The 27,671-nt window shown below is 43.4% G+C and overlaps 2 protein-coding genes across 9 annotated transcripts in view; both read left to right on the top strand.

Annotated features, from left to right (window-relative positions):
* The window catches only part of kcnq1.1 (potassium voltage-gated channel, KQT-like subfamily, member 1.1), a 267,264-nt gene extending 251,999 nt beyond the window's left edge, over positions 1-15,265 (top strand). For 6 of the 8 annotated variants that reach the window (XM_061887272.1, XM_061887270.1, XM_061887268.1 and 3 more), the window contains 2 exons: positions 409-470; positions 4,029-9,582. In XM_061887272.1, the coding sequence (XP_061743256.1) occupies positions 409-470; positions 4,029-4,253 (287 nt within the window). In that variant the 3' untranslated portion in view covers positions 4,254-9,582. Of the gene's footprint in view, positions 1-408; positions 471-4,028; positions 9,583-14,389 lie in introns of those variants that run through there. The other 2 variants (XR_009804268.1, XM_061887267.1) reach the window with 2 other exon arrangements.
* A 536-nt stretch (positions 15,266-15,801) lies between these two features.
* Positions 15,802-27,671, top strand: part of trpm5 (transient receptor potential cation channel, subfamily M, member 5) — a 174,097-nt gene continuing 162,227 nt past the window's right edge. The window contains exon 1 of the mRNA XM_061887264.1: positions 15,802-16,570. The gene's annotated coding sequence lies outside the window, so the exon portion shown is untranslated. The remainder of the gene's footprint in view (positions 16,571-27,671) is intronic.

Genomic DNA, 27,671 nt, shown 5'->3' with positions numbered 1-27,671 from the left:
TTAATGACTCATATTTGACACACGCAGCTACGTTATATTAAAAATACATAGCTGCTTACTGTTCTTTTTAGCATATTCAATAGCTTGGACCTTAAAACCTACTGAATAGCTCTTAATCTTCTTCCCCTTTATGCGATTTCAAATCATTTAAATCAGCCTCCTCCATTTTGAAATGGTGTGAAGTGAAGTGTCACTCGTGACGTGACGAGTTTGACCCGGTAGAAATTCTAGGCATATGCTAAGTATTTTGCGAAACGAGTTTGACCCGGCGGAAATTCGAAACATGCACTAATAAAAATATTTGGCGAAACGAGTTTGACCCGGCAGTAATTCTAGGCAGGCGCATACTATATACCCGGCGGCAATTCAAGGAAATACGGTATATGTAAATACTGTTTTTGTTTCTAGACGGTGCCAGAGACAGGGGAAACAACTCCATTGGAACCCGTCTCAGCAGGATGGAGGACAAGGTGAAGTTTATGTCACGTTGTGCAGATTTCTGCTGCCTGTCTACACATTTTATCTAATGGTGTCTTTCTGTAAAAATATCAGGTCAGTAACAGTGCTTTAAACTCACAAACGGGAGATGCACCACATTCGCAGTCGCTTTGTTGTCTTTTTGACAATGTCCAAGTTAAACTGCATCACACATAAGTAAAGGGGACATCTATAGCAATAATTTGTGCATAAAGCAAAAATACTTATTCAATCTAACAACTGAATACAGTGCATTAGATTCATAAATCTGGCTATAATAGGCTTTAAAATGTATGGATACACATCTGCATTTCTTGGTTTATTTATATCAACATCTGGTACAAATTACAGTATAACCCCCCTCAATTTTTATGAATTGATAATATTTTAGTTAGAGTATTCATAAAATGATGAGTCTGTAATAACAAACTTGACCACTAGTTAATTGCTACCTGTACCAAATTGTATGTCACTTATACATTATTACAATTTCTCCACAACATTTTCTCAGCGGACACTTTGAGGGTCGGATGCTAAGCTAAACGTAACTTAACTTAAGCTAACTTAACCTATGCTAAGCTAACCTATGCTAAGCTAACCTATGCTAAGCTAACTTAACCTATTTGTGTTCTGATACAATCAATACTAAACGATTCGTAAGTAATTCAATTGAACAAAAACATTGAATTCAATTTGTGCTCTAACTTAAGTAATTTGTGCTCTAACTTAAGTAGTTCAATTGAACAAAAACATTGAATTCAATTTGTGCTCTAACTTAACCTATTTGTGCTCTGATACAATCAATACTAAACGATTTGTAAGTAATTCAATTGAACAAAAACATTGAATTCAATTTGTGCTCTAACTTAAGTAATTTGTGCTCTAACTTAAGTAGTTCAATTGAACAAAAACATTGAAGCCAAATTGAGTGTTAAACAAATCAGTCCATCATATTTTTATGTTAGATGGCGGGAAAATACAACATAAGATTAATAGGTATGCATGATAGCTAGTCAGTGATAGTTAATTCCCTACAAATAATAAAGTCGAACCTAATTAGTTCTTAAACAGGGTTTGTTGATAGAAAAAGTTTGTATATCTAAGCCAGGAGTGTCCAAAGTGTGGCCCGAGGGCCATTTGTGGCCCCCAGCTAATTTGTTAACGGCCCCCGGCACATTCTGAAAATACTACGATAAAAATGTAAATCATAAAAATGTTAAACAGGTGAAATGTAACAAGAAAAAATGGAAATGTTGACACTAATAACACAAAGCTGCCATGCGGACTGTTATTGATTTATTGAAGGCTACGATTACTTCACCGGAACAATTCCACTTTGAAATATTTTGGGGGGAGAATATTGCATATTTTGTGCGAAACAAAGTTTTCTGTCACAAAAAGGGCAACAACAACAACAAAAAAGAAAAAAATATAAAATCTTACAATCAACAGATCTACAGACTTAAGCGTTAAAAGGAAAAAAATAAATATTTGGCTTATTTTCAAGACCTATTATTTTTCTTTTTTTATTGTTATGAATTATTGACCTATTTAAGGTTCCAATTAATTCACACCAATTATTCCACTTTGAAATATTCTGGGGAAAAATGTTGCATAGTTAAGTGTGTTTGCCATATAAATAAGGGTTTTGACATAAAGGGCATAAACATAAAAACTACATTTTAAAAAACGTTATAATGACGGACAGACCTGCAGTTGATCTCGAGATTCAAGCATTATACAAAAAAACAATAATTTTTGACTTATTTTTAACATTTTTATGACTGAGACCCCTCCAGGTACCAGGGACCAAACTTCAGGAAGGCCATAAAGGTTAAAAAAAAAAAACAACCTATATATTGTATTGTTTTTTAAAAAAAAACGCAAAATATATATACATGATTTGATTTTTCAGTCTGTGGCCCTGAGTGGAAAAAGTTTGGACACCCCTGATTTAAGCAAATGTCTCCATAAGAAACAATGTAAATATGAATAATGGGTTCCAGCCTTGACAAAAGACTATATTTTTGTAAAAGTTTATACACTCTGAACATAATATAAAGTGCTATCCAGTACTTTATATTCAACAAAACAAGAACAAGAGAACTGTCTTCATTTTTAGTCACACCCCCCCCCCCCCCCCCCCCCCCCCCCCCCCACACACACACACACATTGTCACTAGCCCTGTGGTGCACTCACAGTTTGAAATCCCAAATCTCCTTACTATAACAGCCAGGTCACTACAATGATTATAAACAAACACATTAAACCCACTTTACCACTTACTTTGGTTAATCTTTTTGGTCTGCAGCCGAAGAAAGGGGGGCAGTGTCGACAACGCTTTTTTTTAACACAAACAGCATGTATCTGCCTCCTGCTGCCATTTTTATTTTGTTGAACCGTATTTACCAACTTCTTCCGAACTGAGAGTAACTTTTATTCCAATTGTGAGTACCGTATTTCCTTGAATAGCCGCCGGGGCGCTAATTAATTTAAAACCCCTTCTCACTCCTGCGCTTATTCAAGGCATGCGGTAAAAGTAAGCAGGCGCTAATCATTTTAAAACCTCTTTTCACTCCTGCGCTTACCAATGGCATGCAGTAAAAAATTGAGTGTGATATAAAAAAATAAAAAAATACTTCTGCGGCTGCGGCCGCGGCCCGGTGGTTGGGGACCCCTGCTCTCCAACATTTCATCGCACCCATCTTTACACCATGTTATCTGCGTGCCGGTCGGATGCATGCATACTTGGTCAACAGCCACACCTTTTACACTGATGGTTGTGATATAAAGAACGTTAACACTCTTACTAATATGCACCACACTCTGTGAACCCACACCAAACACATTTCTGGTGAACATTGGCTCTGTAACACATTATAAACACAACATAAGAACTACCCAGAATTCCAATGCATCCATGACTATTGGCTATATTATACACGCGCTCCCAACCCCGCCCACCTCAACCGGCGCACGGAGGGGGGGTGGGGGTGGGGCGGTTGGGGTTTGGTGCTAGTGGGGTGTATAATATAGCCAAGAGTCATGGATGCATTGGAATTCTGGGTAATTCTTATGTTGTGTTTATAATGTGTTATAGAGCCAATGTTCTCCAGAAATGTGTTTGGTGCGGGTTCAAAGAGTGTGGCGCATACAGTATTAGTAAGAGTGTTAAAGACAAGTTGTTTTATATCACAACCATCAGTGTGATCTGTATGGCTTTGGAACAAGACCCCTGGTTTACACATAGCAAAAGCTTAAAAAAACTCCTCCGGCATTTTGGAAATGACGACAGGGGAAGCGTCACCCGTGACGTCACGGTTTTGACCTGGCGGTGAAAGTAAGCATGCGCTAATAAATTTGGGGAGCGAATTTGACCCGGCAGTATTACAAGGCAGACGCATACTACATGCCCGGCGGCTATTCAAAGAAATATGGTACATCCAATTAAAGGTCCATAATTGAATTTCACTACAAGGCTGGCTGCATCATGAGTATAAAAGTTGTATTTTCTCAACTATTATTCATACATTCAATTAACTCTGCATAGATCACAAACATGGATCTGATGCTGAAGCGCATTGCCAACTCCCTGACTTCTCTGCTGGACCAGAGGGACGCCAGTGGGGTTGGAGGTGGCGGTGGACTGAGGCTACAGCCTGGACAGACGAGCAACGTCTTACACGGCCAGGATAGCCTGCCAAGCTATGAGCAGCTGACTTTGTCGCCAAGTTGTCCAATCACCATGTCTGGCACATCCGAGGATAGCAGCTAATATGTACGTATCAATCTAATCCATCAGTGGGCCTTTAGCTCTCGTTAGAGGACAGTTCAATTTCATACAGTCATGGTCAAAAGTGTAAATACACTTCCATAAGTTTCTAATAATTTTATAACTCTTGTTTTTTTTGTGATAGAGTGATTGGAGCACATACTTGTTGGTCACAAAAAACATTCCAGAAGTTTGGTTCTTTTATGAATTTATTATGGGTCTACTGAAAATGTGACCAAATCTGCTTTGGGGTCAAAAATATATACATATAACAATGTTAAAGGGCCTACTGAAATGAGATTTTCTTATTTAAACGGGGATAGCAGGTCCATTCTATGTGTCATACTTGATCATTTCGCGATATTGCCATATTTTTGCTGAAATTATTTAGTAGAGAACATCGACGATAAAGTTCGCAACTTTTGGTGCTGATAAAAAAGCCTTGCCTGTACCGGAAGTAGCAGACGATGTGCGTGTGATGTCACGGGTTGTCGGGCTCCTCACATCCTCACATTGTTTATAATCATGGCCACCAGCAGCTAGAGCGATTCGGACCAAAAAATCGACAATTTCCACATTAATTTGAGCGAGGATGAAAGATTTGTGGATGAGGAAAGTGAGAGTGAAGGACTAGAAGAAAAAATAAAAAGACGAGGGCAGTGGGAGCGATTCAGACACATTTACTAGGATAATTGTGGAAAATCCCTTATCTGCTTATTGTGTTACTAGTGTTTTAGTGAGATTATATAGTCATACCTGAAAGTCGGAGGGGTGTGGTGACCGCCAGTGTCTCTGAGTGAAGCCATGGAGGAGCCAAGAAAGTCGCAGCTGCCTCTTTGACAGCTGCAGGAAGAACTGACACAAAGTGAATTATATTTATATAGTTTCCTCCGCCGTGTGGCAGGGCTCTCCCTTAGAGATAGGGTGAGAAGCTCTGCCATCCGGGAGGAACTCAAAGTAAAGCCGCTGCTCCTCCACATCGAGAGGAGCCAGATGAGGTGGTTCGGGCATCTGGTCAGGATGCCACCCGAACGCCTCCCGAGGGAGGTGTTTAGGGCACGTCCAACCGGTAGGAGGCCACGGGGAAGACCCAGGACACGTTGGGAAGACTATGTCTCCCGGCTGGCCTGGGAACGCCTCGGGATCCCCCGGGAAGAGCTAGACGAAGTGGCTGGGGAGAGGGAAGTCTGGGCTTCCCTGCTTAGGCTGTTGCCCCCGCGACCCGACCTCGGATAAGCGGAAGAAGATGGATGGATGGATGGATGGATAGCGCTTTTCTCTAGTGACTCAAAGCGCTTTACATAGTGAAACCCAATATCTAAGTTTCATTTAAACCAGTGTGGGTGGCACTGGGAGCAGGTGGGTAAAGTGTCTTGCCCAAGGACACAACGGCAGTGACTAGGATGGCGGAAGTGGGAATCGAACCTGTAACCCCCAAGTTGCTGGCACGGCCACTCTACCAACCGAGTTATACCGCCCCTTATGTTTACGGTAAGAGCCGACTTATTACCACAATTTCTCACCGAAACCTGCCGGTTGTGGTAGAGAAACATGTTCGCTTGACCGCTCTGTTCCATATTAAAGCTTCACAACAAACAAAGAAACATCGGCTGGGTTTGTGTTGCTAAAGGCAGCTGCAATACACCGCTTTCCACCAACAGCATTCTTCTTTGACGTCTCCATTATTAATTGAACAAATTGCAAAAGAATCAGCAACACAGATTGTGCAGAATACCGTGTAATTATGCGATAAAAACAGACTACTTTTAGCCAATTTTGGTGCTGGGAGAACATGTCCGCTACTACCGGCGACGTCATCATTTGGCGACGTTTTCAACAGGATACTTTGCGGGAAATTTAAAATTGCAATTTAGTAAACTAAAAAGGCCGTATTGGCATGTGTTGCAATGTTAGTATTTCATCATTGATATATAAACTATCAGACTGCGTGGTCGCTAGTAGTGGGTTTCAGTAGGACTTTAATATTCGTTACATGTCCCTTGGCAAGTTTCACTGCAATAAGACGCTTTTGCTAGCCATCTACAAGCTTCTGGCAAGCTTCTTGTTGAATTTTCGACCACTCCTCTTGACAAAATTGTTGCAGTTCAGCTAAATTTGTTGATTTTCTGACATGGACTTGTTTCTTCAGCATTGTCCACACGTTTAAGTCAGGATTTTAGAAAGGCCATTCCAAAACTTTCATTCTAGCCTGACTTAGCCATTCCTTTACCACTTTTGACGTGTGTTTGGGGTCATTGTCCTGTTGGAACACCCAACTTTGCCCAAGACCCAACCTCTGGGCTGATGATTTTAAAGGGGAACATTATCACAATTTCTGAAAGGTTAAAAACAATAAAAATCAGTTCCCAGTGGCTTATTTTATTTTTTGAAGTTTTTCTCAAAATTTTACCCATCACGCAATATCCCGAAAAACAGCATCAAAGTGCCTGATTTTACCCATCGTTATATAAATGGGTTGTACTTGTATAGCGCTTTTCTACCTTCAAGGTACTCAAAGCATTTTGACATTACTTCCACATTTACCCATTCACACACACATTCACACACTGATGGAGGGAGCTGCCATGCAAGGCGCCAACCAGCACCCATCAGGAGCAAGGGTGAAGTGTCTTGCTCAGGACACAACGGACGTGACGAGGTTGGTACTAGGTGGGGATTGAACCAGGGACCCTCGTATGGCGGACGGCCAATCTCCCACTGCGCCACGCCGTCCCATATCCACCCGTCTAATGTCCTGTGACGTCACTGTGTGAAGCCACCGGAAACAAACATGGCGGATAGCACAGAAAGGTATAGCATAGTAGCTCGGATTCAGACTCGGATTTCAGCGGCGTAAGCGATTCAACAGATTACGCATGTATTGAAACGGCTGGTTGGAGTATGGAGGCAGATAGCGAAAAGAAACTGAAGCTATTGAGCCATATCACGACAGACAGCGGCACGAGAGGAAGCGAAGACGAATTCGGTGATCGCATTCTACCAACGATTGGTATGTGTTTGTTTGGCATTAAATGTGGGTGGAGGGAAAGGCTGGATGCAAATATAGCTACAAATGAGGCATAATGATACAGCTAGCTTAAATAGCATGTTAGCATCGATTAGAATGCCGTGACCATTGATATGTCTGATTAGCACACTCCAAATAAGTCAATAACATCAACATAACTCACCTTTGTGATTTCGTTGACTTTATCGTTGGAAATGCATCTGCTTTGAGTGTCGTAGGACATCCACACATTCTTGCCATCTCTGTCGTTGCATAGCTGTCGTGGGTAAAGTGTGCAGAACAAATGAGGGACTTTCGCATCTTTTGGCCACTGTTGCAACTTGAATCCTTCTCTGTTTGTGTTGTTACACCCTCCGACAACACATCGACGAGGCATGATGTCTCCAAGGTACGGAAAACCGTCGAAAAAAACGGAAAATAACAGAGCTGATTTGACTTGGTGTGTGTAATGTGTTTGGCAAAATGGCGGATTGCTTCACGTTGTGACGTCACGGGTGAAAGGTCATTGCTCCGACAGCGAACAATTGAAAGGCGTATAAATCGCCAAATTCACCCATTTAGAGTTCGGAAATCGATTAAAAAAACATATGGTGTTTTTTGTGCAACATCAAGGTATATATTGACGCTTACATAGGTCTGGAGATAATGTTCCCCTTTAAGTTGTCCTAAAAACATTTTTGTTTCATCTTACCACAGAACTTTCCTCCAGAAGGTTTTATCTTTGTCCATGGGATGTCAGATGAAACAAAAATTGAGCTGTCTGGCCACAATACCCAGCAATATGTTTGGAGGAGAGGAACACCAGACCTACCGTCAAGCATGGTGGTGGTATTATTATGCTCCGGGCCTGCTTTGCTGCCAATGGAACTGGTGCTTTACAGAGAGTAAATGAGACGATTTACTACGGTTAGAAATTATTCAAGACAAGCATGACATTATGTCCTTCACAAGTGTATGTAAATATTTGACCATGACTATATATTACTTTTTGTTTACAGACATAAAATATACATTGATTTTAAACATAAAGTATATATTCAATATACACCAGACAGAATATAGCTAAACAATCAGGTTAAATCTAAAGATTATAACTACAAATTCTAAATAATTATGTTTTGATTGACAGAATGATGACTAACAAAACCTAACCTAGTCGTGCTGAGAGTTCTAGTATAGAAAGACCTCTCACTAAGACGCACAATATTAAGCATGTGTACTCTATACTGTTAAACTACAAATGCATATTCCCATAGGGCAGCTGTGTGCTTAGCTGAAATACCAATAATAGAAATTAATTGTGGACAATTTAACACACAAGTACATTGGTAACTCGGTTTTAGTTAGAAAGCCGCTCCAAAAGGTCAGACGAAGATCAAACCTACGAAAACGGTAAAGAAAACATTTCCCATAAGAAATAGAAAAGTTTAATTCACCCGTTCCAAACACCCCAAAAATATGTACACAAACAGACTTTATAGAAAATAAAAACACTGTGTTTTCCGAACTATAGGACACACCGGATTAAAAGGTGCACTGCCAATGAGTGGGTATATTCAGGTCTATTTTCATACAAAAGGTGCACCGGATTATAGCGCGAATTAAAGGGGGCTTTTTTTTTCTAAATTGAAAACAATTCCTTGTGGTCTACATGACATGTAAAACGGGAAAAAAAAACTGAATATACTATGATACAGGCAGCGAATCATAACAAGCTTGGTCGACCACCACTGTTTTTCACATCCGGGAAGAAGTTACATGTCGGATTATCAGCTATATGAGTTTTGTATTGATTAGTGGCCGTGAGCTGGCCCTTCCAGACGTCTGCGGTAGATTCCGAGTAGATTGCGATGTAACAAAGAAATGTGCTTGGATTTGTGCCTGCGAACACTTTCATACATCGGAATTTGTACTCCGTATTTAGTAGGAAAGCCACGCAACTCTTTGTACGTAAGGGGCCTCTACAGGATTGTTTTTCATGAAATTAAAAATACTAATAAGTAGAGCAAAGGTTGGGGGCGCACAAACAGGAGGGTAAAATACGGTTGTTTCCTCGCTCGGTAAAACGCGGGCTTGACAGAAGAGAATTATTTGGCAAGTAAATGTATTTTTTCCTCCTGTGTTTTGGGATTGTTCCACCTGGGATCGGATGATGTCTTTTTTCCAAGTGCCTCGTTTTTGAAAGCACTATTTTATGTCAATATTAAAACATGTATTACTATTACATGCTGTAATCACTGTAAGAACTCCATGGTATTTGTGTTGATGTATTCATTATTAACAATAAAATGTTTATCAAATCTCTACATGGTACTTAACATGCTTTAAACAAATATCGTTGCTATGTCCTGTCTCCTTGCAGAATTGACAGCTGCAGATGTTCAACCTTAATTATGTAATCACTTGCTTTCTTTGTTGATTAAAGAAGCAATGGTCAGTGTTTTCGATCAATCAATCAATGGATCAATCATTGTTTATTTATATAGCCCTAAATCCCAAATGTCTCAAAGGACTGTACAAACCACTACGACTACGACATCCTCGGAAGAACCCACAGAAGGGCAAGGAAAACTCACACCCAGTGGGACGCCAGTGACAATGATGACTATGAGAACCTTGGAGAGGACCTCAAATGTGGGCAACCCCCCCCCTAAGCAATGGATGTCGAGCGGGTCTAACATGATACTGTGAAAGTTTAATCCATAGTGGCTCCAACACAGCCGTGAGAGTTCAGTTCAAAGCGGATCCAAGACAGCAGCGAGAGTCCCGTCCACAGGAAACCATCCCAAGCGGAGTCGGATCAGCATCGTAGAGATGTCCCCAACCGATACACAGGGGAGCGGTCCATCCTGGGTCCCGACTCTGGACAGCCAGTACTTCATCCACCTGTTCGTTCATCCATTTTCTTACGGTTATCCAGAGGAAGAAGAAAAACCCAAACTTCCCGGGCTCTGGCTACATCTTCTAGTTTCACCAGAGAAGGACGGATCTGCGAGACAGAATACCTCCAGTGTGTCCAAGGTCTGCCCTGTGGCCATTTCCGGTTAGGCCTACCCAGAACACCTCACCCGGGAGGCGTCCAGAAAGCATCCGGGATTAGATCCCAGAGCCACCTCAACGAGCTCCTCTCGAAGCGAAGGAGCAGCAGCTCTTCTCTAAACTCCTCCCGGATGACCGAGCTCTTCACCAATATATCAATCAATCAATCAATCAATGTTTATTTATATAGCCCCAAATCACAAATGTCTCAAAGGACTGCACAAATCATTACGACTACAACATCCTCGGAAGAACCCACAAAAGGGCAAGGAAAACTCACACCCAGTGGGCAGGGAGAATTCACACCCAGTGGGACGCCAGTGACGATGATGACTATGAGAACCTTGGAGAGGACCTCAAATGTGGGCAACCCCCCCCCCCCCTAAGCAATGGATGTCGAGCGGGTTTAACATGATACTGTGAAAGTTTAATCCATAGTGGCTCCAACACAGCCGCGAGAGTTCAGTTCAAAGCGGATCCAAGACAGCAGCGAGAGTCCCGTCCACAGGAAACCATCCCAAGCGGAGTCGGATCAGCATCGTAGAGATGTCCCCAACCGATACACAGGGGAGCGGTCCATCCTGGGTCCCGACTCTGGACAGCCAGTACTTCATCCACCTGTTCGTTCATCCATTTTCTTACGGTTATCCAGAGGAAGAAGAAAAACCCAAACTTCCCGGGCTCTGGCTACATCTTCTAGTTTCACCAGAGAAGGACGGATCTGCGAGACAGAATTCCTCCAGTGTGTCCAAGGTCTGCCCTGTGGCCATTTCCGGTTAGGCCTACCCAGAACACCTCACCAGGGAGGCGTCCAGAAAGCATCCGGGATTAGATCCCAGAGCCACCTCAACGAGCTCCTCTCGAAGCGAAGGAGCAGCAGCTCTTCTCTAAACTCCTCCCGGATGACCGAGCTCTTCACCAATATATCAATCAATCAATCAATGTTTATTTATATAGCCCCAAATCACAAATGTCTCAAAGGACTGCACAAATCATTACGACTACAACATCCTCGGAAGAACCCACAAAAGGGCAAGGAAAACTCACACCCAGTGGGCAGGGAGAATTCACACCCAGTGGGACGCCAGTGACAATGCTGACTATGAGAACCTTGGAGAGGACCTCAAATGTGGACAACCCCCCCCCCTCTAGGGGACCGAAAGCAATGGATGTCGAGCGGGTCTAACATGATACTGTGAAAGTTTAATCCATAGTGGCTCCAACACAGCCATGAGAGTTCAGTTCAAAGCGGATCCAAGACAGCAGCGAGAGTCCCGTCCACAGGAAACCATCCCAAGCGGAGTCGGATCAGCATCGTAGACATGTCCCCAACCGATACACAGGGGAGCGGTTGTTATGGTTATCCAGAGGAAGAAGAAAAACCCAAACTTCCCGGGCTCTGGCTACATCTTCTAGTTTCACCAGAGAAGGACGGATCTGCGAGACAGAATTCCTCCAGTGTGTCCAAGGTCTGCCCTGTGGCCATTTCCGGCTAGGCCTACCCAGAACACCTCACCAGGGAGGCGTCCAGAAAGCATCCGGGATTAGATCCCAGAGCCACCTCAACGAGCTCCTCTCGATGCGAAGGAGCAGCAGTTCTTCTCTAAACTCCTCCCGGATGACCGAGCTCTTCACCAATATATCAATCAATCAATCAATCAATGTTTATTTATATAGCCCCAAATCACAAATGTCTCAAAGGACTGCACAAATCATTACGACTACAACATCCTCGGAAGAACCCACAAAAGGGCAAGGAAAACTCACACCCAGTGGGCAGGGAGAATTCACATCCAGTGGGACGCCAGTGACAATGATGACTATGAGAACCTTGGAGAGGACCTCAAATGTGGGCAACCCCCCCCCCCCCCCCCCCACCCCCCTCTAGGGGACCGAAAGCAATGGATGTCGAGCGGGTCTAACATGATACTGTGAAAGTTTAATCCATAGTGGCTCCAACACAGCCGCGAGAGTTCAGTTCAAAGCGGATCCAAGACAGCAGCGAGAGTCCCGTCCACAGGAAACCATCCCAAGTGGAGTCGTTGCAGCATCGTAGAGATGTCCCCAACCGATACACAGGGGAGCGGTCCATCCTGGGTCCCGACTCTGGACAGCCAGTACTTCATCCACCTGTTCGTTCATCCATTTTCTTATGGTTATCCAGAGGAAGAAGAAAAACCCAAACTTCCCAGGCTCTGGCTACATCTTCTAGTTTCACCAGAGAAGGACGGATCTGCGAGACAGAATTCCTCCAGTGTGTCCAAGGTCTGCCCTGTGGCCATTTCCGGCTAGGCCTACCCAGAACACCTCACCAGGGAGGCGTCCAGAAAGCATCCGGGATTAGATCCCAGAGCCACCTCAACGAGCTCCTCTCGAAGCGAAGGAGCAGCAGCTCTTCTCTAAACTCCTCCCGGATGACCGAGCTCTTCACCAATATAGTAAGTCCGTATACAGGAAATCCATTAGTCTTCTGGTCACTACCAAAAGCTCATGACCTTAGCCGAAGATAGGACCATAGAATCGACCAATAAATAGATAGCTTTGCCGTTTGGTTCAGCTGTCTCCTCACCACAAAGGTGTGGTAAAGTAACCACATTACTGCAGACTGCACAGATTAAAGGGGAACATTATCACAATTTCAAAAGGGTTAAAAACAATAAAAAATCAGTTCCCAGTGGTTTGTTGTAGTTTTTGAAGTTTTGTTAAAAATTTTACCTGTCCCTAAATATCCCTAAAAAAAAGCTTTAAAGTGTCTTTTTTTTGCTCTCTGCGAAGACACTATCCATTTCCCTGTGACGTCACACAGTGCTGCCAATGTAAACAAACAATGGCGAATACCACAGCAAGATATAGCGACATTAGCTCGGATTCAGACTCGGATTTCAGCGGCTTAAGCGATTCCAACAGATTACGCATGTTTTGAAACGAATGGTTGGAGTATGAAAGTATTGAAGAAGAAACTGAAGCTATTGAGCGAATAGCTATTGACGCTATCCATAGCCATAGCATGGCCGAATAGCTGCGTTAGTATCGCCGGTAAAATGTGCGGACCAAACGATCAGGACTTTCGCATCTTGTGACACTGGAGCAACTTAAATCCGTTAAGTGTTTTTTTCGCATTAAATGTGGGTGGAAGTAAACGTAATGTAGTTGCAAATGCATCTGCAGGTTATCCGTACATCTCTGTGCCATGTCTGCTTTAGCACCGCCGGTAAATAGCATGTTAGCATCGATTAGTGTAGCATGTTAGCATCGATTAGCTGGCAGTCACGCCGCGACCAAATATGTCTGATTAGCACATAAGTCAACAACATCAACAAAACTCACCTTTGTGATTTCGTTGACTTTATCGTTGCAAATGCATCTGCAGGTTATCCATACATCTCTGTGCCATGTCTGCCTTAGCATCGCCGGTCAAATGTGAAGACACTCTGGCACATTCAATGGGGGTCTGGCGGCAGATTTCTTGCCAGTGGTGCAACTTGAATCCCTCCCTGTTAGTGTTGTTACACCCTCCGACAACAGACCGACGAGGCATGATGTCTTCAAGGTTCCAAAAAATTGTCGAAAAAATGGAAAATAACAGAGCTGAGACCCGGTGTTTGTAATGTGGCGACACTCCGGCACATTCAATTGGGGTCTGGCGGAAGATTTCGTGCCACTTCGCATCTTCGGGCCAGTGGTGCAACTTGAATCCCTCCGTTAGTGTTGTTACACCCTCCGACAACACACCGACGAGGCATGATGTCTCCAAGGTTCCAAAAAATAGTCGAAAAACGGAAAATAACAGAGCTGAGACCCGGTGTTTGCAATGTGTTGAAAATGAAAATGGCGGCTGTATTACCTCGGTGACGTCACGTTCTGACGTCATCACCAAAAGAGCCACAAACAGAAAGGCGTTTAATTCGCCAAAATACACCCATTTAGAGTTCAGAAATCGGATAAAAAAAATATATGGTATTTTTTCTGCACCATCAAGGTATATATTGACGCTTACATAGGTCTGGTGATAATGTTCCCCTTTAATCTATCTTGCACTCCTGCCTCTCCTCACCCCCATTCCTCCACCTAGGGGTCTCTCTATCTTCTGTTGTCCGCCATTGCCGCCTCAACTGGCACCGACCACCTGGAGACCACAGCTCCCCGATCGGCTGCTGCAGCAATGGTGGCACGAAATACAGCCCATTCAGACTCAGAATTTTCAGGCCGCCCCCGGCATGCCAGAGAGTGCGGCTTTGTCAGAGGTCTGAGTTGAAAAATCCACAATCAAGAGACTCTGCCAAACGTTTCCAGCCCACCCTAACTATACACTTGGGTCTGACAGGTCTGCCAGCATTCTCTCCCGCTTTCTAATCCAACTCATCACCAGGAGGTGATCACTTGACAGCTCAGCCCCTGTTTTCACCCGTACTTTCCAAATAAACAGACACAGGTTTGATGATGACAACTACAAAGTCAATCGTAGACCTGCGATCTAGAGTTTCCTACACTTTTGGACATGTAGTCAGCACAGAAGCCCAATACCATTACAGTGCACAGATTTAAACCAGGGAGGCCCCTCCAGGTCACATTTTTATTGTCATCAAGGGCATTGAAGTCCCCCAGTAGATCTATGGATTCACCCGTGGGGTTGCTCACCAGCACCTTCCTGATAGACTCCAAGAAGGCCTGTTACTTGCACCAATGACATTCAGGGCGCTCTTCCCGACCCAACGGCGTAGGAAAAGTAATTTTCCTATTTGCTTGGGATTACCTCTACACTTCTCGGTAAGGTTTATTCAGGTGTACTGGAGAGGAGGCTACGTCGGATAGTCGAACCTCGGATTCAGGAGGAACAGTGTGGTTTTCGTCCTGGTCGTGGAACTGTGGACCAGCTCTATACTCTCGGCAGGGTTCTTGAGGGTGCATGGGAGTTTGCCCAACCAGTCTACATGTGCTTTGTGGACTTGGAGAAGGCATTCGACCGTGTCCCTCGGGAAGTCCTGTGGGGAGTGCTCAGAAAGTATGGGGTATCGGACTGTCTTATTGTGGCGGTCCGTTCCCTGTACGATCAGTGCCAGAGCTTGGTCCGCATTGCCGGCAGTAAGTCGAACTTATTTCCAGTGAGCGTTAGACTCCGCCAAGGCTGTCCTTTGTCACCGATTCTGTTCATAACTTTTATGGACAGAATTTCTAGGCACAGTCAAGGCATTGAGGGGTTCCGGTTTGGTAACCGCAGGATTAGGTCTCTGCTTTTTGCAGATGATGTGGTCCTGATTGCTTCATCTGACCGGGATCTTCAGCTCTCACTGGATCGGTTCGCAGCCGAGTGTGAAGCGACCGGTCGATCTACGTTCCCATCCTCACCTATGGTCATGAGCTTTGGGTCATGACCAAAAGGATAAGATCACGGGTAACAGCGGCCGAAATGAGTTTCCTCCGCCGTGTGGCGGGGCTCTCCCTTAGAGATAGGGTGAGAAGCTCTGTCATCCGGGAGGGACTCAAAGTAAAGCCGCTGCTCCTTCACATCGAGAGGAGCCAGATGAGGTGGTTCGGGCATCTGGTCAGGATGCCACCCGAACGCCTCCCTAGGGAGGTGTTTAGGGCACGTCCAACCGGTAGGAGGCCACGGGGAAGACCCAGGACACGTTGGTAAGACTATGTCTCCCGGCTGGCCTGGGAACGCCTCGGGATCCCCCGGGAAGAGCTAGACGAAGTGGCTGGGGAGAGGGAAGTCTGGGTTTCCCTGCTTAGGCTGTTGCCCCCGCGACCCGACCTCGGGTAAGCGGAAGATGATGGATGGATGGATGGATGGATACCTCTACACGTAGACACCAAGATGGGGAGCTGTTTACATACCCACACCAGTTCTTAACCTCTTCCTGCTGCAACTCCCGAGTAGAACAAGATCCAGCATCTCTCAGGGAGTTTGGTTCAAGAACACGAACTGTGGGTTAAGTTAAGTCCTATTATGTATAGTCAGAACTTCTCTACCTATCACTCGGTATAGTGCTCTTTTTCCCACCAGGGAGGTCTCATTTCATGGTGATGGACCAGATTTAACGGACAGAGACCAGGTCGCCCAGGTAACTGCCCTCGATTTCCCCCCAACACACAATGCGTATGACCATTATTTTTAACCATGCTGGTGGTGGGTATAAAGCCGAAAAGGTTCCTGTGTGGGTTTTTTGGGCTTCACCAAGCCTGCTCCCACAGGTGAAGCTGGACTACCGGGCGCAGACCGGCAAGCCCTTACCCCGGGACTAGCTACAAGGTGAGGCTCTGTTGTCCCACATCCAAGTGAGGTGTGGTGTCTGTTTTGAGATTTTCCAAAGAGTTTTCTGACTAATCTTCATCTGGCCCTTCACCGAGGACTTGTTTGCCTTGGGAGCTCCTACCAGGGGCGTATGGCCCTGGAGAACAGCTTTTTTTACGTTAATTTGGGCACTCAAACCCTTCACCGCGATAAAGTGGGGATTGACGGAGGAGAATCACATTACCATTCGGCAAAAATTATACTTGAGTGTTAGGTAGATCGACACAGACCGGACTAATGGGGTTTGCTCATTAGCGCAACATTCTGGAATCTCTACACCAGGGGTCACCAGGTAGCCCATAAGGACCAGATGAGTCGCCCGCTGGCCTGTTCTAAAAATAGCTCAAATAGCAGCACTTACCAGTGAGCTGCCTCTATTTTTTAAATTGTATTTATTTACTAGCAAGCCGGTCTCGCTTTGCTCGAAATTTTTAATTCTAAGAAAGACAAAACTCAAATAGAATTTGAAAATCCAAGAAAATATTTTAAAGACTTGGTCTTCACTTGTTTATCCATTGCTTTCGGTCCCCTAGGGGTGTTGGGGGGTTGCCCACATATGAGGTCCTAGTCATAGTCATCATTGTCACTGGCGTCCCACTGGGTGTGAATTTTCCTTGCCCTTATGTGGGTTCTTCCGAGGATGTCGTAGTCGTAGTGGTTTGTACAGTCCTTTGAGACATTTGTCATTTAGGGCTATATAAATAAACATTGATTGATTGATTGAATGGGTTTAAATAAATTCACTATTTTTTTTTTACTTTGCTTCTTACAACTTTCAGAAAGACACTTTTAGAGAAAAAATACAACCTTAAAAATACCTTTTTACCTTTTAAATTCCTTCCCCTTCTTTCCTGACATTTTAAATCAATGTTCAAGTAAATGTATTTTTATTGTAAAGAATAATAAATACACTTTAATTTAATTCTTCATTTTAGCTTCTGTTTTTTTGATGAAGAATATTTGTGAAATATTTCTTCAAATTTAAGATGATTAATATTCAAAAAACTTATTCTGGCAAATCTAGAAAATCTGTAGAATCCAATTTAAATCTTATTTCAAAGTCTTTTGAATTTTTTTTTTTTTTTCTGGACAATCTAGAAGAAATAATGATTTGTCTTTGTTAGAAATATAGCTTCGTCCAATTGGTTATATATTCTAACAAAGTGCAGATTGGATTTTAACCTATTTAAAACATGTCATCAAAATTCTAAAATTAATCTTAATCAGAAAAAATTACTAATGATGGTCTATAAATTATTTTTTTTTATTTTTTCACAAATATTAGAATTAGCTACTTTTTCTCTTCTTTTTTTTCGGTTGAATTTTGAATTTTAAAGAGTCGAAATTGAAGATAAACTATGTTTCAAAACTTAATTTTGAATTATTTTCGTGTTTTCTCTTCTTTTAAACCATTCAATTAAGTGTTTTTTTCATCATTTATTCTCTCCAAAAAACCTTCCGTGGAAGGAAAAAAAATGTACGACGGAATGACGGACAGAAATACCCATTTTTTTATATATATCTGTTTCTATATATATTTATTGTGAGAAATCATTAAGATGATCAGTGTTTCCACAAAGATAAATATCGTTAATTATTAATAATAACATAGAGTTAAAGGTAAATTGAGCAAATTGTCTATTTCTGGCAATTTATTTAAGTGTGTATCAAACTGGTAGCCCTTCGCATTAATCAGTACCCAAGAAGTAGCTCTTGCTTTCAAAAAGGTTGCTGACCCCTGCTCTAACGTATGATATCACCACTCAAGTGCAAACTATCAGTGTAGGACTTTACCACTTTCTTCCATACTTTTAAGGCTGTCAGTAAAATATTCTAATCAGCCGTCACTCAATGGTTCCCCCTCCCCTTTCAGTTGAATTAGCAGCATTCAAATGACCTGCCTTCGGAGTCGTGCATCACTCATGTTGGCAGCGGAGATTCCTTTGTCACTGTGAGGTTGCAGGGGGGAGTATGCAAATGCTTAAAGCATGCCGAGCACCACGCTCCATAGACCAGTGACCTCCGGGGCAGCAGATGGTGACCTTCTCTTCAATGGTCATCCACGGGTGTGACCAAGCATTCCTCCGCACAAGTGGTCATGTGGCGACTAGGCCTAAGTGACCATCTGCCTCCGGTCTCGAAAACAATCGACCGCACCCCCTTAAAGTGTGGCTGGTCTTTGTGCTATTTTGGGTGTTTTGACAGGAAATCAGTAATCAGGGTGGCAGTCATGAACAAACAATGTGAAAGATGCGTCTGTCAATACTAAATTAGAATTTTTGACAGCGCTATTAATAACATGGGATTCCTTCCGGATTTTTACCTAATTAACGGAAAAATACCCAAGACATAACATCACAGTTGTTTTTGGCATCCACAAGATTGCAGTTTATTCATATAAGAATAATGTTTTTACACACTCAGTCACACTTTAAAGGCCTACTGGAACCCACTACTACCGACCACGCAGTCTGAGAGTTTATATATCAATGATGAAATATTACGATCAGTGCCAGAGCTTGGTCCGCATTGCCAGTGAGTCGAACACATTTCCAGTGAGGGTTGGACTCCGCCAAGGCTGTCCTTTGTCACCGATTCTGTTCATAATTTTTATGGACAGAATTTCTTGGCGCAGTCAAGGCGTTGAGGGGTTCTGGTTTGGTGACCGCAGGATTAGGTCTCTGCTTTTTGCAGATGATGTGGTCCTGATGGCTTCATCTGACCGGGATCTTCAGCTCTCGCTGGATCGGTTCGCAGCCGAGTATGAAGCGACCGGAATGAGAATCAGCACCTCCAAGTCCGAGTCCGTGGTTCTCGCCCGGAAAAGGGTGGAATGCCATCTCCGGGTTGGGGAGGAGACCCTGCCCCAAGTGGAGGAGTTCAAGTACCTAGGAGTCTTGTTCAGGAGTGAGGGAAGAGTGGATCGTGAGATCGACAGGCGGATCGGTGCGGCGTCTTCAGTAATGCGGACGTTGTACCGATCCGTTGTGGTGAAGAAGAAGCTGAGCCGGAAGGCAAAGCTCTCAATTTACCGGTCGATCTACGTTCCCATCCTCACCTATGGTCATGAGCTTTGGGTCATGACCGAAAGGATAAGATCACGGGTACAAGCGGCCGAAATGAGTTTCCTCCGCCGGGTGGCGGGGCTCTCCCTTAGAGATAGGGTGAGAAGCTCTGCCATCCGGGAGGAACTCAAAGTAAAGCCGCTGCTCCTTCACATGGAGAGGAGCCAGATGAGGTGGTTCGGGCATCTGGTCAGGATGCCACCCGAACGCCTCCCTAGGGAGGTGTTTAGGGCACGTCCAACCGGTAGGAGGCCACGGGGTAGACCCAGGACACGTTGGGAAGACTATGTCTCCCGGCTGGCCTGGGAACGCCTCGGGATCCCCCGGGAAGAGCTGGACGAAGTGGCTGGGGAGAGGGAAGTCTGGGTTTCCCTGCTTAGGCTGTTGCCCCCGCGACCCGACCTCGGATAAGCGGAAGATGATGGATGGATGGATGGATGGATGAAATATTAACATTGCAACACATGCCAATACGGCCTTTTTAGTTTACTAAATTGCAATTTTAAATAAAAACGTTGCGGACTGATGACGCGTGCGCGTGACATCACCGGTTGGAGCCCGATCCAAGCTATAAGTCGTCTGCTTTAATTGCATAATTACACATTATTCTGAACATCTTTGTTGCTGAGTCTTTTGCAATTTGTTCAATTGATAATGGAGACGTCAAAGAAGAAAGATGTAGGTGGGAAGCGGTGTATTGCAGCTGCCTTTAGAAACACAATCACAGCCTGTGTTTCCTTGTTTACATTCCCGAAGGTGAAGCTTTACGATGGAACAGAGCGGTCAGGTGAACATGGTTCCCGACCACATGTGAACCGGCAAAATTGTGGTAATAAGTCGGCTCTTACCGTAGACATGAGCGGAGCTTGCTTCCTGCTGGAGCTGCGGACTCTCCTGCCGGAGACACTGGCGGTCACCGCACCGTTGGCCACACCCCTCCGACTTTCAGGTACCATATAATCTCACTAAAACACTATTAACACAATAAGCAGATAAGGGATTTTCCAGAATTATCCGAGTAAATGTGTCTAATAACATGTGAATCGCTCTCTCTAGTCCTTCACTCTCACTTTCCTCATCCACGAATCTTTCATCCTCGCTCAAATTAATGGGGAAATTGTCGCTTTCTCGGTCCGAATCGCTCTCGCTGCTGGTGGCCATGATTGTAAACAATGTGAGGATGTGAGGAGCTCTACAACCTGTGACGTCACGCGCACATCGTCTGCTACTTCCGGTACAGGCAAGGCTTTTTTATTAGCGACCGAAAGTTGCGAACTTTATCGTCGATGTTCTCTACTAAATAATTTAAGCAAAAATATGGCAATATCGCGAAATGATCAAGTATCACACATAGAATGGACCTGCTATCCCCGTTTAAATAAGAAAATCTCATTTCAGTAGGCCTTTAAAACTGTTCAAATGTAACTTTTATATCTTTATTTCTTGACTTGGAATTTAAAGAAAAAAAAAAGGCTTCCATTGGGACAGCGAGCTGCAAGTAAACATGAGCCAACAAGAGAGTAAAGATTATTGGAAGGTTTGGGCACATGTCGGTGATAAAAGAGGCTTTGGGGGCAAGTGAAAAGAGTTTAGGAAAGACCTCGGGGGGGTCAAGCCTTTCCAAAAGCTGATTTGCAGGTGAAATAGATGGCACACTCTGCTTTGTGGCCATTGTTTTGTTCTCCGGCCAGATGGCCTCTTGAATTCTTTAAAGCTGAAAACCCAACATAATGTCAGTGTGTTCTTATCCCTGGGACTTGGCCTCAATGAGTTCATTTGGGATATTTGTCTCCAGTCTTCAGCCAATGCTTCTGTTTAGGAATATTCTGTAACGGATGTTTGATCTATGACTTGAAATTAGAGACGTCCCAATCTCGATCGTGGGATAAAGTGTCCTGCCTTAAAGGGGAACATTATCACAATTTCAAAAGGGTTAAAAACAATAAAAATCAGTTCCCAGTGGCTTCTTGTATTTTTTGAAGTTTTTTTCCAAATTTTACCAGTCCCGGAATATCCCTAAAAAAACCTTTAAAGTGCTTGATTTTCGATTTTTGCGATGCGACTATCCATTTCCATGTGACGTCACACAGTGCTGCCAATGTAAACAAACAATGGCGAATACCACAGCAAGATATAGCGACATTAGCTCGGATTCAGACTCGGATTTCAGCGGTTTAAGCGATTCAACAGATTACGCATGTATTGAAACGGATGGTTGGAGTATGAAAGTATTGAAGAAGAAACTGAAGCTATTGAGCGAATAGCTATTGACGCTATTCATAGCCATAGCATGGCAGAATAGCTGCGTTAGCATCGCCGGTAAAATGTGCGGACCAAACGATCAGGACTTTCACATCTTGTGACACTGGAGCAACTTAAATCCGTCGATTGGTAAGTGTTTGTTTTCGCATTAAATGTGGGCGGAAGGAAACATAATATAGTTGCAAATGCATCTGCAGGTTATCCATACATCTCTGTGCCATGTCTGCTTTAGCACCGCCGGAAAATAGCATGTTAGCATCGATTAGCGTAGCATGTTAGCATCGATTAGCTGGCAGTCAACATCAACAAAACTCACCTTTGTGATTTCGTTGACTTTATAGTTGCAAATGCATCAGCAGGTTATCCATACATCTCTGTGCCGTGTCCGTCTTACACCGCCGGTATGTTAGCATCGATTAGCGTAGCATGTTAGCATCGATTAGCTGGCAGTCACGCCGCAACCAAATATCTCCTATTAGCACGTAAGTCAACATCAACAAAACTCACCTTTGTGATTTCGTTGACTTTATTGTTGCAAATGCATCTGCAGGTTATCCATACATCTCTGTGCCATGTCTGCTTCAGCACCGCCGGTAAATAGCATGTTAGCATCGATTAGCGTAGCATGTTAGCATCGATTAGCTGGCAGTCAACATCAACAAAACTCACCTTTGTGATTTCGTTGACTTTATAGTTGGAAATGCATCAGCAGGTTATCCATACATCTCTGTGCCGTGTCTGTCTTACACCGCCGGTATGTTAGCATCGATTAGCGTAGCATGTTAGCATCGATTAGCTGGCAGTCACGCCGCAACCAAATATGTCCTATTAGCACGTAAGTCAACATCAACAAAACTCACCTTTGTGATTTCGTTGACTTTATAGTTGCAAATGCATCTGCAGGTTATCCATACATCTCTGTGCCGTGTCTGTCTTAGCACCGCCGGTATGTTAGCATCGATTAGCGTAGCATGTTAGCATCGATTAGCTGGCAGTCACGCCGCAACCAAATATGTCTGATTAGCACATAAGTCAACATCAACAAAACTCACCTTTGTGATTTCGTTGACTTTATCGTTGCAAATGCATCTGCAGGTTATCCATACATCTCAGTGCCATGTCTGTCTTAGCATCGCCGGAAAAATGTGGAGACACTCCGGCACATTCAATGGGGGTCTGGCGGCAGACACTTTCGCATCTTCGGGCCAGTGGTGCAACTTGAATCCCTCCCTGTTAGTGTTGTTACACCCTCCGACAACACACCGACGAGGCATGATGTCTCCAAGGTTCCAAAAAATAGTCGAAAAAACGGAAAATAACAGAGCTGAGACCCGGTGTTTGTAATGTGTTGAAAATGAAAATGGCGGCTGTATCACCTCGGAGACGTCACATTCTGACGTCATCACCACATGAGCGATAAACAGAAAGGCGTTTAATTCGCCAAAATTCACCCATTTAGAGTTCGGAAATCCGTAAAAAAAATACATGGTCTTTGTTCTGCACCATCAAGGTATATATTGACACTTACATAGGTCTGGTGATAATGTTCCCCTTTAACACTGGCTCGTCTATCCGCAGTGCGAAGCCGCTTCAAATTTGTGCCGGGAAGTCGGGATTTCCAAGTTCCTCGTCGGGATTTTGACTGGAATGCCCCACAATGATATACGTTTCTATAAAATCGGTTATTAGCAGAGGGGGGTAGTAACGCGCTACATTTACTCCGTTACATCTACATGAGTAACTTTTGGGATAAATTGTACTTCTAAGAGTAGTTTTAATGCAACATACTTTTACTTTTGCTTGAGTATATTTATAGAGAAGAAACGCTACTTTTACTCCACTCCATTTATCTACATTCAGCTCGCTAATCGCTACCGATTTTTATCGATCTGTAAATGCACGCTTTGTTTGTTTTGGTTTGTCAGAGAGACCTTCAAAGTAGGATCTATCACATGCCTGCGTTTCACCAATCAAATGCAATCACTGGTGACGTTTGACTCCGTTTCACCAATCAAATGCAGTCACTGGTGACGTTTGAGTCCATTTCACCAATCAAAAGCAGTCACTAGTGACGTTTGACTCCGTTTCACCAATCAAATGCAGTCACTGGTGACGTTTGACTCCGTTTCACCAATCAAATGCAGTCACTGGTGACGTTTGAGTCCGTTTCACCAATCAAAAGCAGTCACTAGTGACGTTTGACTCCGTTTCACCAATCAAATGCAGTCACTGGCGACGTTTGACTCCGTTTCACCAATCAAATGCGGTGACTGGTGCCGTTTGACTCCGTTTCACCAATCAAACAGAGCCAGGCGGTCACATGATTAACTGCCTTTTTTTTTTTATAAACCTTTATTTATAAATTTCAACATTTACAAACAGTTGTAAATAATAATCAATCAATCAATCAATGTTCATTTATATAGCCCTAAATCACTAGTGTCTCAAAGGGCTGAATCAAAATAAGTACAAAAACAGTACAAAACAGTATAAAAACCGTACAAAACAGCGTCAGGGGGTTGTAAATTCAAAGCCACTAAAATAGAATGCAAAATATATATATATAAAATAAACAAAGTGCAAATCCATAGACTCACTCAATCTCAGTAAATAACTTAAATTTGGAACACGGCATCATCGTTTTCACAGAATTTTGTTTTTTAGAGGTAGAGTGTTTTAATGTAGAGTTCTAAATCTTTTTTAAAGGCACAAAAAACAGGTCGGGTATTGAGAAACTTACATTTATGAATATAAAACTCTGCCAATACTATAATGAGGTTGCAAAGCTAAAATTCATTTTCAAATTTTTTTTCAATACAGTGTAAAACCAAATATATATATTTTAATATATATTATTGTTTTAGTTGCTTTAGAGATATTCCCGGCTGTGAATTTGTTCATTGCTAATTTTTACGTTTTTGTGCATTACTTGTTGCCGTCATTATTAAACAAACTCCTCAGTTACTCAGTACTTGAGTAGTTTTTTCACAACATACTTTTTACTTTTACTCAAGTAAATATTTGGGGGACTACTCCTTACTTTTACTTGAGTAATAAATCGTCAGTTTTCGGTGAGAAAATTGTGGTAATAAGTCGGCTCTTGCCGTAGACATGAGCGGAGCTTGCGTCCTGCTGCAGCTGCGGACTCTCTTACCTCCTCCCACCGGAGACACTGGCGGTTACCACACCCCTCCAACTTTTAGGTAGCGTATAATCTCACTAAAACACTAGTAACACAAAAAGCAGATAAGGGATTTTCCAGAATTATCCTAGTAAATGTGTCTAATAACATGTGAATCGCTCCCACTGCCCTCGCCTTTTTTTTTCTCTAGTCCTTCACTCTCACTTTCCTCATCCACGAATCTTTCATCCTCGCTCAAATTAATGGGGAAATTGTCGCTTTCTCGGTCCGAAACGCTCTCGCTGCTGGTGGCTATGATTGTAATGAATGTGAGGATGTGAGGAGCCCCACAACCCGTGACGTCACGCGCACATCGTCTGCTACTTCCGGTACAGGCAAGGCTTTTTATATATACTTTTACTTGAGTAATAAATCTGTAAAGTAACAGTACTCTTACTTGAGTACAATTTCTGGTCACTCTACCCACCTCTGGTTATTAGCACTTCTGATCAGTTTTTGTCGCACCTAATCAGCCGTTTACCATGTATTGTTGGATGTTTATAAATGGTGACGTTATTTTGGTGGAAACTACATTTAATAAAGTCATCGGCGGTCACTCGAACGAGTATGACGGTCCTCCTGGTAGGGGGTGTATCCCTTTATGGAGGATGCCGGTGCGTGACTTAGTTTAACGTGGGGAAGACTGGTGCACAGACAGTCACCACACGATCCTTGACAGAAACCCGGTCAGGGTCCACTGGCATGGAGTCTAAGAGGACTGGGGACCCTTTTCTGCTGCAGCCTTCTTCCGCCATCGCAGCCGTTGTGGTAGTTCTTAGATCTACCGTCTTCCGCCTGCTCCGCCGTTAAGGTCTTCACTGTATCCCTGACTAGGGGGCAGTCAGGTACAAGGCCTTTGCCAAGGGACACCCGGGGTAACAGTAGGAAAGGGGTGCCCTAAGACCCCATATAGGAGCCTCCACTGCCGGATGCACTTTAACGTCGTGCCCAGGACAAAATAATTTAATAAAGTACTACATTGCCAGTAATAGTATTTATATTTCCTCGTGTTTGAAGGTTGCAAAAAGAGGTAAGTTGTTTATATTCATATATACTGTATTGCCAAAGCTATTTAGCTTCCCATCCAAGTGATCAGAATTATGGTGTGAGGTTGTTTTTCAGGAGCTGGGCTTGGCCCCTTTAGTTCCAGTGAAAGGAACTTTGAATGCTCTAGGATACCAAAACATTTCGGACAATTCCACGCTCCCAACCTTGTTTGGAGCGGGCCCCTTCCTCTTCCAACATGACAGAGTCTGGTGTAGATGAGCTTGACTGGCCTGCACAGAGTCCTGACCTGAACCCGATAGAACACCTTTGGGATGAATTAGAACGAAGACTGAGAGCCAGGTTTTCTCGACCTCACCATTGCGCTTTTTGAAGAATGGTGGAAAATTCCTATAAACACACTCCTCAACCTTGTGGACAGCCTTCCCGGACGAGTTGAAGCTGTAATAGCTGCAAAAGGTGGACCAACATCATATTGAACCCTATGTGTTAGGAATGGGATGGCATTTCAAGTACATATGTGAGTCAAGGCAGGTGGCCAAATACTTGGCTCAGGTGTAAGCGGACTTGTATTTACAATTTTAAATGCATTAAAGAATGTATACAGTTGTGCTCATAAGTTTACATACCCTGGGAGACTTTATGATTTCTTGGCCATTCTTCAGAGAATATGAAAGATAACACAAAAACCTTTCTTCCACTCATGCTTAATGGCTGTGTGACGCTATTTATTAGCAAACAACAGTGTTCACTCTTTTTCAATCAAAATGACAAAAGAAAGTACCCAAATGACCCCGATCAAAAGTTTACATACATCATTGACTTTGATCCGATGAACATGCACAAAAGTTGACACAAACAGGTTTGAAAGGCTAATCAAGGTTCCAATCCTGTTTGTAATTAGTGTGTGTGTATAAAAGGTCAGTGAGTTTCTGGGCTTCTGGCAGACCATTGCATCTCTCATCCAGTGATGCACGGATGTTTCTGGATTCAGAGTCATGGGGAAGGCGAAATAATTGTCAAAGGATCTGCGAGAAAAGGTAATTAAATTGCATAAAAACAAGAAAGGGGTATAAAAAGATATCCAAGGACCGGAGAATGCCAATCAGCAGTGTTCAAACGCTGACTAAGAAGTGGAAAATTAGGGATTCAGGTAGACCAGCAAAGATTTTAGCCACAACGGCCAGGAAAATTGTTTGAGATGCAAAGAAAAATCCAGAAATAACTTCAGCTGAAATACAGGACTCTGAAAAATTGTTGTGTGGCTGCTTCAAGATGCGCAATAAGGAGGCACTTGAGGAAAAATGGGCTGCATGGTCGAATCGCCAGAAGAAAGCCATTTCTATTCAAATGTCACAAAGTATCCCATTTAGCAAACAACACAGAGACAAGCCTCAAAACTTCTGGAACAAAGTAATATGGAGTGATGGCTTTCTTCTGGCGACTCGACCATGCAGCCCATTTTTGACTGTATTCCTCATCATGTCTTTCATAACGATTGTGAATGGCAAAATTGCCCCCAAAAAGGGCAGTTGCCCTTTTAAAG

The sequence above is a fragment of the Nerophis ophidion genome, linkage group LG25 (assembly GCF_033978795.1).
Source record: "Nerophis ophidion isolate RoL-2023_Sa linkage group LG25, RoL_Noph_v1.0, whole genome shotgun sequence".
In the NCBI taxonomy this organism is placed as follows: domain Eukaryota; kingdom Metazoa; phylum Chordata; class Actinopteri; order Syngnathiformes; family Syngnathidae; genus Nerophis; species Nerophis ophidion.
Note: the sequence above shows the minus strand (reverse complement) of the source record. Positions and strands in the feature narration are given on the sequence as shown.